This window comes from Rhinolophus sinicus, chromosome 3 (genome assembly GCF_057876585.1).
Source record: "Rhinolophus sinicus isolate RSI-liver-muscle chromosome 3, RSI-T2T, whole genome shotgun sequence".
Classification (NCBI taxonomy): domain Eukaryota; kingdom Metazoa; phylum Chordata; class Mammalia; order Chiroptera; family Rhinolophidae; genus Rhinolophus; species Rhinolophus sinicus.
Window position 1 is genome coordinate 87,474,153 of NC_142503.1, and position 13,851 is coordinate 87,488,003.

Consider the following 13,851-nt stretch of genomic DNA (forward strand, 5'->3'; position numbering starts at 1 on the left):
GATTTCTTCTACTCTCTTGTGGAAGGTGAGGTCACCTTTCTACTGTTGGCTCCTGAGTGAGCCAGTGAGCTCTCTCTGTCTGTGTCACGCACGCACATGCACATGTAGGTGGGCACACACACACACACACTCTCACACCCACATTCTCACACAGCTATTCCTGCGCTTTAGTGAAGCTGCCAGGGTTTGTGATCTGGGCATACAAGCAGACATCATTTGCTCATTAGAGCTAAGTTTTTCAGGATGCGCCCCAATTACTGACCTCCACTAACGGCCTGGGTTTGCGCTCGACTGCAAACCTGAAGTGGCAGAGTTCACAGTAGCTGGTGTTTGAGGAGGACAGCCAGTGCTCCAGGCAGCTCCGATGAATTGTCCCCAAGGTCCCCGTACATTCACATGGAGAGAGCAAGTCCTCTTGGCTGCTGCCCTCATGGCAGATCCTGCACATCGGCCGGTCATTGAAGGGGCTGCAAGAGAAGGAGGGGCACCTGCTTGTCACTGGGCTAGAAACCGCTGCCATGTGGACCGTCCTCTGGCTCTGTGTCCTTCGGACCCTTCCTGGTGCAGCAGCTCAGAATAGACACCTGCTGTGAAACCCTAGAGCTATACTTGCACTTGGCAGTGAGGGCCACTGCCGGGGTCTGTGGGCATCTACTACTAACAATATAAAGAAATAGGGGGTGGCCCAGGGCCAAAAGTGAGGAAAACGAGCAACATGTTACTTTCCCCTTGGATATAGATGCAGTGCGGCAAACCACCAGTCAAAAAATAAAAATCATCCCTCCTCATTAAGAAAAGAAATTGTTTTAAAATTGTTTGGACACCAATTGTCATTTCTTGACAAACTGTGTCTTTTGAACCCGGCCAGGACACTTTGGAATACCCCGAGGTTCCTTTCGTTTCACCTTTCAGTAGGGCAGGAGAATGTGAAGTTAGCTGGCAGCCAGCCCTGAAGCTGCCACACAGAAGTGCAGTCTGAGCTGTAGTACAAAGCTGAGTGACGGGTTTGTCCTTTGAACTTTCTTAGGAGGCTCCCTGGGACGCTAAGGACACTAAAATGCAAGGAGTAGTGCATCTGTCCTACTGAGGTGGCCTCTGCCTAGAGCTCAGGCCTTAATTTGGAAAAACCAGCCCTGCACATTTTGTGAAGGCACCAAATGGAGTGGTTCACGAGGCAGGCTCTGGAGTCCAGCTGCCTGGGCTCGAACGCCAGCTCTGCTGCTTACCAGCTGGCTAATTCGGGCAAGTGACGTCACCTCCCTGTACTTTAGTTTCCTCTTCCCCAAAATGGGTGCAAACAATGGTGCCTTCCTCATATGGTGACTGTGAGGATGAGAAAAGATAGCTCAGATTAGAAGCTTAGAATAAGGACCAGTATGTAGTAAATGCCTAGATAATGCTATTTTCACTCATAAAAAAGTTCAGGTCAGGGAAAATCAAATAACATGGCCCTCATCACTTAAGTCAGTGGCCAAAGGAAGGGTCAGACTAGGGTGACCTTACTTCTCAATGGGTCCTGTGTCCTGTGAGAGGACTACCCCTTTCTGATTGACGTGTTCTTACATTGCTTAAGCTTTCCTTTATTGGGCATTCGATTTTAAAATACATCATCACTATATATGCCAACCTGAGAACCAACCTCTACCCACCCTCCCCTGCCTCTTCCTGTCCTCCAAAGATGGCAGTGACCCGGCTCATGCCCGCCACTCTCTCTGACATCATTTTGGTCCAAATGGAAACACTGCTGTTTCCCACAGGCTTTTCTGGGGACAATGCTGGGAATGAATGAAGGCTACAAGGGGATTAAAAGAGGAAAGGATCGCCTCCTCATTTGTTCCAAAGACCTACTCAGGCTCAGGTCAGGAAAAGAAAGTTTAGAGTTGACTTTTTTCTCTCATTATTCCTTGCCTCCTTCATTCACATTGAGCCATATGCATGTAAAATTCTAAAACCTTCTAGTTCACCTTACTACGTGGTAGGAGAACATGTAACAATTCCTGACACACACACACACGCACACGTTGGCTCACAAGTCTGAGTCATTTTAGCTCTGCAGCTTGTTCTTCCTGATCAGATGAGGTGTTTGATGGCTGCAAGGGTGACAGGTGCACATCAGTTATCTGTCTCAGTTCACAGATGAGCAACGATGCTCACTGCCTCATTGCATTCTGAGTCCTAACCAACTGTTAGAAGCTCTTCTAGAGGTGGGAAAATACATATTGATTTTCCCCCCCATTTGCAATAGCAGCACTGATTGAAAATACACGGACAATGTTTACTCGTACAACACGCACGGGTGTGTGAGCCCTTGTCTGGTGGCCACCATGTCCAGGCGAGGGGCAACAGCAAGTGTTGTGGTACCACCAGGCACCCTGCTGCAGGTGCATGCTCAGATTGTGGACCTTTATTTGCACCGGAGTGGTTGGCTGAATTGCTCAGACCAAGGTAAGCAGTCTAGGTGTGAGTGACTGACCCAAATTTCAGGGTCAGAAGTGTCAGCACTGATATCAGGAGGCAAACCCAGTGCTGATATAGATGTAACATTCATAGGTCAAAGACCCACTTACCTATTTTGAAAGAAAGCTGGAGAAGCCAAGCAGTACCTATTGTCTAGGCAGCCTGTAGCTATCCACCTGCCACTGGGCAGCGACAGCACAGGGGAGACCTCCAAGGACAAAGTGTTGGCCTGCAGAAGCCATATCCAGACTGTTGAAAGCCTTTAGCTTTGCTTTGGTTCATCACTCAAGGGAGACAAGCTGTGAGGGTTTTAACAATAGTATGCTTCATAGGGCAGGGTGTGTGTGTGTGAAGGAACACGGGTGGGGGCCTATGAGGAGCAAAAGAGAGAGCAATAGAAGAGGCCCCCCAAGTGGGGATGTACCAGAGAAGAGATGTGCCCAGGAAGTGGCCCTGCTCAGTGCCGCCATCAGGCAGTGCTGATGGGCTCACACACCAGGAATGTCACTGCAAAAGTTTTGCCCACGGATCCAATCACTTTGGCTCTGTCACCAGAAATCAGGTGCCTCCTTTGTTCTACTCTAAAGAGCGGTTACCTTTGTTAGTGCCTGGAGACAAGAAGTGTAATTACCGTAGCCATGTCAAAATAACAATTGTAAAGCAAGTGACCCTGTGTCTTGCGGGATCCCTCCCTGCCTGACTTTCTGCAAGTGTGACTTCAAGTGGAAAGCCAGACAACATGAAGTTTAGCTTTATATCCTATTGGAATAGAAACAGCAATGACAGAACTTGTGTAGCCTTCACCCCCCCCCCCCAGCACCTCCTCTCACCTGACACAAAGACCTGAGCGCTAATTACATTCCCTTAAGCATTTTCCATCAGACAGAGTCCTTCCGATCAATTACACATTCATTAGTTTTCATTTTAATTGTGGTACTACCTCTGGGTGGCAAGAGTCCGCACTACTGTTGACAGCAGCTGCCCGTCCTTGGCCGAAACTTGCATGACATACTGTGGCTGCCCATTCACTAGGCTGCCACAGTCCTCCACGGTCTTCACCACCGGCGCAGCTGAGCTGGTGCAGTCTGGCAGCACTTCGGGCAGGTGACTGCAGCGGCTGGTTGTCATGGTAACAGACAGCAATTACTCTGCTAATGGCTTCCACATTCATACAGGATTTCCATCTAAGAGAGATCAGAAAACAGTTTACTTGGGCAGAGTAGTTAATAGGAAATGTAGACTTACAGGCCACCGACATCATCATGTCATTATTTAATATAAATAACTGGGGTAGCCTAGATGTGGCCTATTATCTTGTTACTATTTAATATGCACGCGCGCGCGCATGCGTACACACACAGAGCCCTCAAGAAACGGCCGCGGTGGTTATGAACCAGACAGCGAGCGTGTCAGTGTACATTTAGGATCCCTGCTCTCGGAGGAGGGACGGAATGATGGCTCTGAAGCCAGATCCGAAGAGAAGATCAGCAATTCTCCCGCTCTGCACCAGACGAGCAAATACGTCTCTGTTGACACTCTCTAAAACTTACTAGAATCATTATTATTACCGTTATTTTTCCTTGTAAACAATTTATTCTCCATGCAACTTCATTCTGAGATACTAAGACGAAAAAAGAAAGAAAAAGAAAGAAAGAAAGAAAGAAAGAAAGAAAGAAAGAAAGAAAGAAAGAAAGAAAGAAAGAAAGAGAAAGAAAGAAAAGACAAACCTGGCCAAATAGCACCTTGTAGGACAATATTTGCCAAACATGAATCATTCAATTAATGTACAACCTTTCTGACTTTTGCCATATCTGTGTTCCATAATACAATTATTTACTTAATGTCTTGAAAATTAACTTCCTTTAAAAACTTAACCTATTTTAGCCTTGTCTTACATAAAGTTATTCATGAAATGACGAGTTTCATGAGCTTGTTATGTTTTTTCCTAATGGACATTACAATAAATACATTAGTAATGAGTTTTGTCTCTTATGTACTACCTAAAATGCAGGGACACTGCATCATTATAAGAGAACACGTCTGAGACTAGAAGGAACTGATAAATGAGATCTCTACCGCCAATTAAAAATAATCCATTCTTAGTAACAGCTTTACCTCCCTGACACACAGTCTGTCATATAGATTGCTAGGAATTCGGTTTCTGATCTGTGTGGTGTGGGATCGAACTTGACCTCAAATTCAAAGCTGTCAGGCCCACTGGAGGAGGAACCCCACTGCATTCAATACAGGAAGAATTATTTATGTGTAAATGTGAGATGACATAGTTTCACTGTCCCTACAGACCATTTCTGCCCAGTCTGTTTGCCTCAAACTCCTGAGTCCGACACGGCTTGGCCTCAGTAGACAGTAGCAATATTGCTTGAAAGACTGAGTTCACATCAATAACCAGGCTGGATGGTCAAGGTCCCAAATCTCAATAAATCCACCCCACAACCCTAAGAGCATTTTTGGAATTTCTCAAAGAGTTTTCTTCTCCCAGATATATTTGTCTCTATTTATTATACTTTTTTCTTTTTAAAATTAGTTTCAGGTGTACAAAACAAGATAATTAGACATTTTTATCCCTCACAAAGTGATAATCCCAACAAGTCTACTACCCACCGTACACAGCTATTACAATATAATTGATGACACTCCCTATGCTGTACTTTACATCGTGTGTGTGTGTGTGTGTGTGTGTGTGTGTGTGTGTACATACCGTGTTTCCCTGAACATAAGACCCTGCCAGACAATCAGCTCTAATTCGTGTTTTGGAGCAAAAATTAATATAAGACCCGGTCTTATTTTACTATAATATAAGATCTGGTCTTATATAATACAATCCCAGGTCTTATATTAATTTTTGCTCCAAAAGATGCATTAGAACTGATTGTCTGACTAGGTCTTATTTTTGGGGAAACAGGGTATATATATATATATACACACATATATACACATATATTATATATGAAAATAGTTATATATATATATATATATATATATATATATATATATATATATATATATAATATATATATATATATAATATTGAATGCCAAATATATATATTTGGCATTCAATATTATTTTATATTAGTTTCAGGTGTACACTGCAGTGGTTAGGCATTTATATGATTTATGAAGTGATCCCCCCCGATAAGTCTAGTGCCCATCTGACACCATATAGTTTTTACAACATTATTGACTATATTCCCCATACTGTATTTTACATCCCTGTGACTATATTGTGACTACAAATTTGTACTTCCTAATCCCTTCACCACACTCGAATCCCCCTCCCACCTAGCAACCATCAGTTTGTTCTTTACTTATTATACTTTACTCGACTCCTACAGGTCTGGAAAACAGGATCTTCCCAATTTCCAGAAAAAGTGCATCAACTGGTTGTTTTTAGGATGGATACGCAGTTTCCAGATGAACTTGAAAGGACACTGTCCCTCCCAACAAGCACATGTCAAGCAGGCCTGACCATAGGAGACAAACGAATGGGAATGGAATCCCCTGCTTGTTCCTGAGGCATCTGGCTGGCCTCACTCCAGCAGGCTCCCTTTCCCGTCTCCTTGGCTGCCATGAGTCCTCTCAGGGTCTGTGGTCTGGCCTCTCCCAGGAGCCCTTTGGAACCTCGCAGTGGGGAGAGGGCTGCAGACACCTGTCCTGTTCGAGGCCTGACGTGGGGGCAGAGGCAGGGATGACTCTTCCATGCCTTTGTCAGGACTCTGGTGGGCTTCTCAACCACCAGGTACTGAGCATTCAAGGAACACGGTCAGATAACTAGCTAGTATAGTTTTACTTTTTAAATAGGATTTGTTGCTTTTTATTTTTTTACACTGCAAAAGCGAGAAGTATATGTTATGGAAAGTACAGAAAAGCACAAAGAAAACAAAACTCACGCATAATCCCACCATAGAGACAACCAAAGTAAGTTTCTGGGTGAATGTCTTTTTAATTTTTGGCAGGATTGGCAGGGTGGAGTTGATTTGTAGCTGGGGCCAGACGGCTTCTTCTTCTTTTTTTTTTTTAACTGAATTACAGTAGCTCTCAGGTCACAGAACAGAAGGATGTTCAAAGACCATCTTCTCAAACTGTCTCATCCCCCTCCCCTGGCCTGCCCTTATAAAACCCCACTGACATGATTTTTAAATTCTCACAACGCCTCCCAGTCACAACGTGTAACTTCCTGGCACAGTTCTCTTGCTTCACAAGGCAGCCATAGATTAAGAGCCAGGGGTGTGTTGGCAGGAAAAGCAGACACAGTGACCTTCTTACAGCATGGAATCATTATGTCTGGGTGCACTTGGAGAGTCTATTTTCGGGTTTTGCATAATTCCAACTCAGAGGGCCAAATGCTCCCTCCCTACACTTGATGCAACTGGAAGGAAGCAGAGAAGGAATTCATAGAGTGAGAAAATGAGACCAGGGCTGTCAGTAGTTAGGCAACCCTGATGAGTGAAGGGACCGTCACTCAGGCACATCATGTCCCCAGGTTCATTCACTTGTAACCTGGACTAAGTCCTCATCAAAGGAAGTCGTTCTAAACGTCTGACCTAAATCTGCAATAAAATGCCCTTAAAACAATTCTAAAAGGAGAGTTTCCTTTAATCTTACTTATATCTGTGAATTCGCTTCTGGATGATATACTTCATCTCGTCATCTCACTTCTCTTCTCGGAGGCAAAGAGATATTACCAGCCATCTGGTCAGTTTATTCCACTCACAGTGGGTGCTGGGGCATAAAGCAACCCAAGGCTCCTCTATTTTCTTTCTCCTGCAGGCCAGCCCTGGCTCTCTCCCTTGTGCTGTCTCTGTAGAACCCTGAACCCAATGTAGGACCTGACTGAAATGAGACGCCAGTCCAGCACTCACTGCAGAACACACCAGAATAACCTTGAGATACTAAAGACTGGCATTCCAGTGATGAATCCCCACACTCCTAAAATAATGTCTTGATTGAAAATGGGGTGGGGGGGAGGGATCACCCCCGAGCAAGGGCACCTTTGATCATGGTGGGAAGGGCTGAGTTGGTTCCAACCCCAGAAGAGTGGATAACGTGGAGGAGGAAAGGGAGCACATTCTCCCCAATCTCAGTCAGAGGCCTGGATCCAGGCACGGGCAGGAGTGGGCCTTGCAGGCTGCATGTACCACTTGGCATGCATATTGCACCATGGGCAGTGACAAATGGCCCAGTGCATTTCCCTGTCTCATTCAGAGCCACCTGGGAAAACAGCAAGCTGTTGCTGTGGATGCTGAGAAAGAGCTGAGCTGTGGGTTTGTAGCCTAACACTGATCTTTCTGCCAAATTTCAAGCACCATTTGACCACTTTCTTATCAATACCTCTGCGGTTGTGGGAAAATTGCTTCCTAGTCCACCCAAGAATTCCGCTTTCTGGGATTTCTCAGGACTAAAACACAAGGCTGGGAGGGAGTGGTGTCTGTATAAACTTGAAACCTCAAATGGCACTGGTGGGATGGGTCTTTTGTGGGCCAGGCTTGACACCTTGTATAATTTCTTCCTCAGACTGAGAATAAAACACAATTTGGTACTGGCCAAATTCAGCCGCACACAGTGGGAACAGGTAGATGAGAGGGAGACAATAAAACAGGAGGGAGTGGCTAATAAATGAAAGGCTGATTAGACAATTGTTAAGATAAAAAGGGATGTCCGTTAAACTATGACCACTTTAAAAGACAGATGAGGGTTTCACAAGAGTGAGGACTCAACCAGGCTGCAGACAATCATTGCTGCACTTCCGAACAGACTGCCATTGATAAGTGATCTCCATGGGAACGTGCCTGGCACCGTGAGGACGTGTCCAGAGGACGCAGGGAGGCAGGGAAGGGAGCTCTGCTTCCTCAGCAGCCCCTGGGACTTCCCTAAGGATCATGGAGTTATGAGTAGAAGCTCAGTACTTAAAGGCAGGTCACCCCAGCCTGCACCCTGGCTTACCTTTTGCCAAGGTAAGTCACTCAGACTCTCAGACATGGCTGAGGTTTCTAGCATATTTGAAATTAGGGAACTAATACTTCCTGAGTCACCTCACCTGGTGGTTTGTGAAGCCTAAAATAATACACATGAATGTGCTTTGTAAATTGGAATGAGCCATGCACAGAAAAGGGTTCATTTTATTATTAATTCCTACTCCTTTTCTGGCCTGGGCTGCATCTCGTCTCTGTCTTCTGAAACCATCTTCCCCCCGCTGGTCGACTTGTACCAAGCTGCACCTTCTGGATCCTACTTGAGCCCTGACCATGGACCACTCCCCGCTCTCAGCGGGAAGCACAAGGAGAGGCGCCCCCACTTCTCCTCATTCTCTTTAGCCCCATCTTCACATCCCTGAACACAGGTTTCATTCTTTGGCGAAAATGTTTAGTAAAGAGATCCGATGAAGAACTGCTATTATGTTTGAGACACTTGGGTACATTTCTTGCAGCAGCTACCATCATATAAGCTAATCCAGCATGTGATAAACACGCCAGAAAATAAAACACAAGCCACTCCCAAGTGCCTTTTCAGGGCTGCTTCTATCAGAACTGTACTTTTTAGCGTCAAGTCCACTTTAATCTCTTAGATATAGAATGAGAGGGCGATTTGGGGGAGGAGTCTGTTATGGTGGCAGCTCTGTTTGGGTATAAAAACTACCCAAATTTAAAGGTGAAAGCAAGAGCATAACGGTGTGTGTGCTGGCTGACACTAACCTGGTCATAGGGGCTACGTGGGCCGGGGCCCGAGATCGGAGGGGCGGTCTGGAGTAAGGTGGAACTTCCAACTTCCTAACGCCAGTTCCAGAGGTTATAAGAAGTGGACTCCGCAGGTCTCAATATGTCCTGCAAGTGTTCTGTGTTTCCTCCATGACAAGAATTAGTAAACAAAACAAGTCAAAGGAGCAAATTGATTTACTCATTCCTTCATCCATTCAAAAAAATAGTTTTTGAGAACTTACTAGATTTTCCTAGGCAGTTTCTCGTGGTATAGAGTCCAGCCATTTCAAGTCCTGCTTTACACTTCCAAGGAAAAGTACAGGCCACCAAACAGTCTGGAGTGTTCTTCAGACTCTTTCTAAGGCTGCAGTTATGAGGACATGGCACCTTTCCACTCGCAATCATATCCTTGCTAATTCAGGGGAAACCGCCTGATGTCCTAAATGTGGAATTTGGCAGAATGAAACTGACGAATATGGAAGAGCTAGATGTCCTTCTGCCCCCTCAAAGTTGTCCATTATTAACACTGGTCCAGGATTCAGAAGCCTGACCTTAGTTTTACATGAGCAACTCTGCTTCAAAGGGTCCTCCAACAAAGATCCCCTCACCTAGGCTGCCTTCTGTGCCCCTCCTCACTACCCTCCCATCTTCCAGGCAAACATCTCTTGGGGGCAGAACTGCTGATAAAAATGTCCCTTAGCTTTCTTCAAGTAGCTGCATACTTAGGCAGCAAGGCTCCTCTAATGAGACCAAGGAATGGGCGATACAAGTTGGTTGGTGATTGAAATGGGAAAAAATAACAATAATGGCTTGTCCAGGAGCTTTCCCCTCTGAGTTAGAGTTTTTAGACTTTGAATTCTAAGAACAGTCTCTGAGAATAGGAAGGCTCTTTGAGAGAACATTTCCCTGACTTTTCAAGCATGTTATAACCAGACAGTACACTGCATGGCTGATGAACTGACTTAGAGTATCCTGAATGTTCGGAGAAAATGAAGGCAGGCAGGAAATCACACACTGACCTTGCTTTGCAATGAAGATGGAGCAAATGACTAATTTCAAAACCATTAACATGTAAAAGCAGCATATTTCTTCTGAGAACAGGGCACAAAGGCTCTCCAAGGAGATTGCGGTGACATGATTACCAGAAACATTTAAGTTTTCAAAAACACACCAAGGAGGCTATTCACTAAGAATGTGTAGCGGCAAAGTAGCTGCTTCATTAAACTTAAATAGCTGAGGCAGGGCTGTACTTACAGACCCACGCTGCCAAATTACACATTTCTTTTCTGGATGCTTCACTGACCTCATTATGTGGAGCAGGGAGTTTGTCATTCCAAATAAAGTGACCATCCAAGTCTTTATAAACATGTCCATCAGGCGCTTGATGAGTCCGCAGAGTGAAACACTGGCTGTCCCAATGAATTTTTTAAAAAAGACTTCTCTTTTTATTGTCTCGTTTGTCTGTGCTATGTGCTCATTGTCACACTTACAGAGTAGAATAAGCAGGTGAAATGCCCATTTCCGAGCCTGAAGGAGGTTTTGATTTGGGGTAATGGCATTTTCTTGAGGAACGTGTAAACACCAACGATAAAACGTGAGGAGAAAAACAACTGACCAGCATAAGGCAAGTTGGATCTGGAGAGAGGTATCGTGTGAAACATAACCCAGAGTTATTCATCATTTCCCATCCGTGTTATTGATTCTGATTCTTGGCCAGAAGTATCACACTAATTATTTTTTTCATTTAAAATTACTGTATTTTCTTTATCCTCTAGTTCTGCTGAAGGCAAATCAAGTAACAATTATCGTATTTATACATATTTTGCCCCCTCAAGCAGTACTCATGAAATTAATTCAGATTTTGGAGGCTATCCATTTTTTTTATTTAATTTTAATTACATAGATGAAAATGGCAATTAAAAATCTGACAACAACCCTGTGTGTTCAAAGACACAGCGACAGCGGAATTACATTTGTAAATAACAACTGGCTCCCGCACACGGGGCCCTGCTGAGCCGGAGAGCCGGCGGCGGAGCAGAGCTGTGTGGACGAGTTCTGGGAGTCCGGGAACAATTAGGGCACGCCAGAAAAATGTAAACGTCAAGTTTAAAAAAAATAGAGGGGAGCGGGCAAAGTAGAATGAAACGTTCACGGGACATTAGTTGGAGATGAGAAATAAAAGCATATTCTTCAAATGATATTCAGTGTGTCCAGTGCCAAACAGCTACCTGTCCAGCATAAGGAAAGGGATGGAGGGAGGGGACAGCGTGCTGACCAGGGTATCTGATAATACAGGAGAAAAAACATTTCGGCTACAAATGAGAGCTGAACATGCGCTAAGAACTGGAAGTTCCCAATTTGTCACTGGGTTCATACACATTTTCTACTAGCACCTAAGTTAATGTCCCCATTAGGAAGTTGACTGGGGTTCAGTCGAAGTTATATCTCACCCTCCTATCCACAAACAGCCCGGTACCAGCAATACAGATGTGCTAATTCTTTTTGTAAATATCTGTTTCTTTCATTATTAGTCTCAGGTGTACAAAACAACATAATGATTAGACATTTACACACCTTATAAAGTGATAACCCAACACGTCTACTACCCATCTGACACTGTACATAGCTATGATAATACCATTAAATATATTCCCTATGCTGTACTTTACATCCCGTGACTATATGTATATATATTTAATTATAGTTAACAGAATGTGCTAATTCTTAACCCCAGCCTCCCGCTGCACCCTGGAATAGTCAACTCTGGCTTAGCTTAAAGCAGGGTTCCTTGGGGCTTTCCCCATCTGCATTTCACCAAGACCGTGGGGAGACTGCAGTCTTGCCTCTCACAAGGCAGTGTCCAAGCTCTCTCTGCCTTCCATGACGCTGGGGGTGGGCAGGTAGCACAGTGCTTTCAGGCCTATGAGGGCTCAAGAGACGTTTGGCTGCATTACCCTCCACCTACTTGCAAGGGTAACCGAAGTTACTCGGCATGCTGCGGAATGTAAAGGCAATGCAGAGCAAAGACTGAAACTCTTTGGCTTTTCCTTTTCAGCCTTGTCGTTGCCATTATAGATGGGCTCCCTATTATATGCTTCATATTACTGAAATCCCAAATGCATGTTCTTTCACACGTGGTCTAGAGACTTGTTAGAGTGTCTGGGTGCTTCTACCTTGCCTTTGTATATATTTGGCTTTGGATTCAGGGGCCCTCTGGGAGCCTTTGGGGGAGAGGGGACACAGCCCTGGTTTTGGATCAGGGAGTCCTGGCTTTGAACTGCCACTTGGAGCTTATCAATGGAAGACAGTTACTTGTCACTTAGCCAGGGTTTCCTCCTGACACTGAGGTAGGTATGTACCTGGCATATGGAGGGCACTTGGTAACGGGCAGTGCTTAATACTGCAGTGCACCAGGTCATCTCACAGCAGTGGGGACCACAGTGAGGAGCCCCACACATGGAGGCCCCACACACGGGAGCCCCACACACAGGGAGCCTCACACATGGGATAAGGCTCCAGTTCCCACCTCTGGGTCCCCTCACCTAGCCCACCTCTCTGAGTCCTCCTCACTAACCTCCCATCTTCCAGGCAAACCTCTCGTGGGGGCAGAACTGCTGACCTCTCTTTTGACAGTCTTGTATAAACTGTCAAAAGCACAGACACACCCCAGGAATTACTCTTCTCAGTCCTTAGACACTGTTCCCCTACCTACACACACACACACACACACACACACACACACACACACACACACACACACTAGGTTCTTTTTTGGTGGTTCCCTAATATGGAGCTGATGTTTTAAATCATCAAGATACAAACAATTACAAGAGAAAAGTAACCCTTAGCCAAGGACCGAGTTACCTGAGATCACTTTATCACCAATCTCTTTACACTTGTATGATACACCATGAAATTGGTGGGGAAAGAAGCCTCTTTCTTATTTACTGCCTACTTACCTCAATGCAAAGCACCTATTCGATGGAAAGTACCTACTCACTCCTTCGAAGTTACCCCTGAGGTGTTATTTTTTCTAATCAGAGCCCACATCCCTCCTGCCAGAGCCCCTCTGGCTGGCTGCCTATCCCAGCTCACCGTGCATTTTGACTTTGGTGGTGGCTTCAGTCCCTGCATCTTACACAGCCCCCACCTGTCAGAGCGGCAGCTTTACTTGGGCCTTTTCAGTGGGAGGACCAGCCTGCTCTCTCCCCAAGCCACCAGGGGAGCTCTGTCGTTCAAGCCTGTTAGAAATGCCCCAGTGCATCCACCAGCTCCCATGGAGGGCTGCCTTCCCACCAGAACGTCCCCACATAAGCTCCTCAGCCAGGATTCAGGAGGAGGGTCCTGAATCAAATACCTGGTCTTTTCATTTTTTGGTACATCCAGCCCTGCCAAAAATAATGAGTGAGGTTCCTTCACCTGATCCAGACTGTCTGATAGAAACAAAAACAACTTCATATTGACACTGAATTATATTATCCAACACAAAACAACGAAGTATATACAGAAGTCTACCTTTACTTTTCATTTTGCATCTGATGGTAGTTTTCCTTCAAAACAGACCTCCCCAAAATTACACTATTAATAGCAATAGTGTGTGTTTTTTAATTTTCATAGCACTATTCATTTTCTATTCTTTAAGTGCTTAATAAATACAGTGGGTTTTCACTGCCTTCCAG

The 13,851-nt window shown here is 45.0% G+C and overlaps 1 protein-coding gene across 2 annotated transcripts in view; it reads right to left on the reverse strand.

The window, feature by feature from the left end:
• MARCHF3 (membrane associated ring-CH-type finger 3) overlaps positions 1 to 13,851 on the reverse strand; it is a 144,193-nt gene that overhangs the window by 37,440 nt on the left and 92,902 nt on the right. For both annotated transcript variants that reach the window (XM_074328546.2, XM_019732388.3), the window contains exons 2-3: positions 3,398 to 3,641; positions 263 to 467 (exon numbers count right to left, since the gene is read on the reverse strand). In XM_074328546.2, the coding sequence (XP_074184647.1) occupies positions 263 to 467; positions 3,398 to 3,585 (393 nt within the window). In that variant the 5' untranslated portion in view covers positions 3,586 to 3,641. The remainder of the gene's footprint in view (positions 1 to 262; positions 468 to 3,397; positions 3,642 to 13,851) is intronic.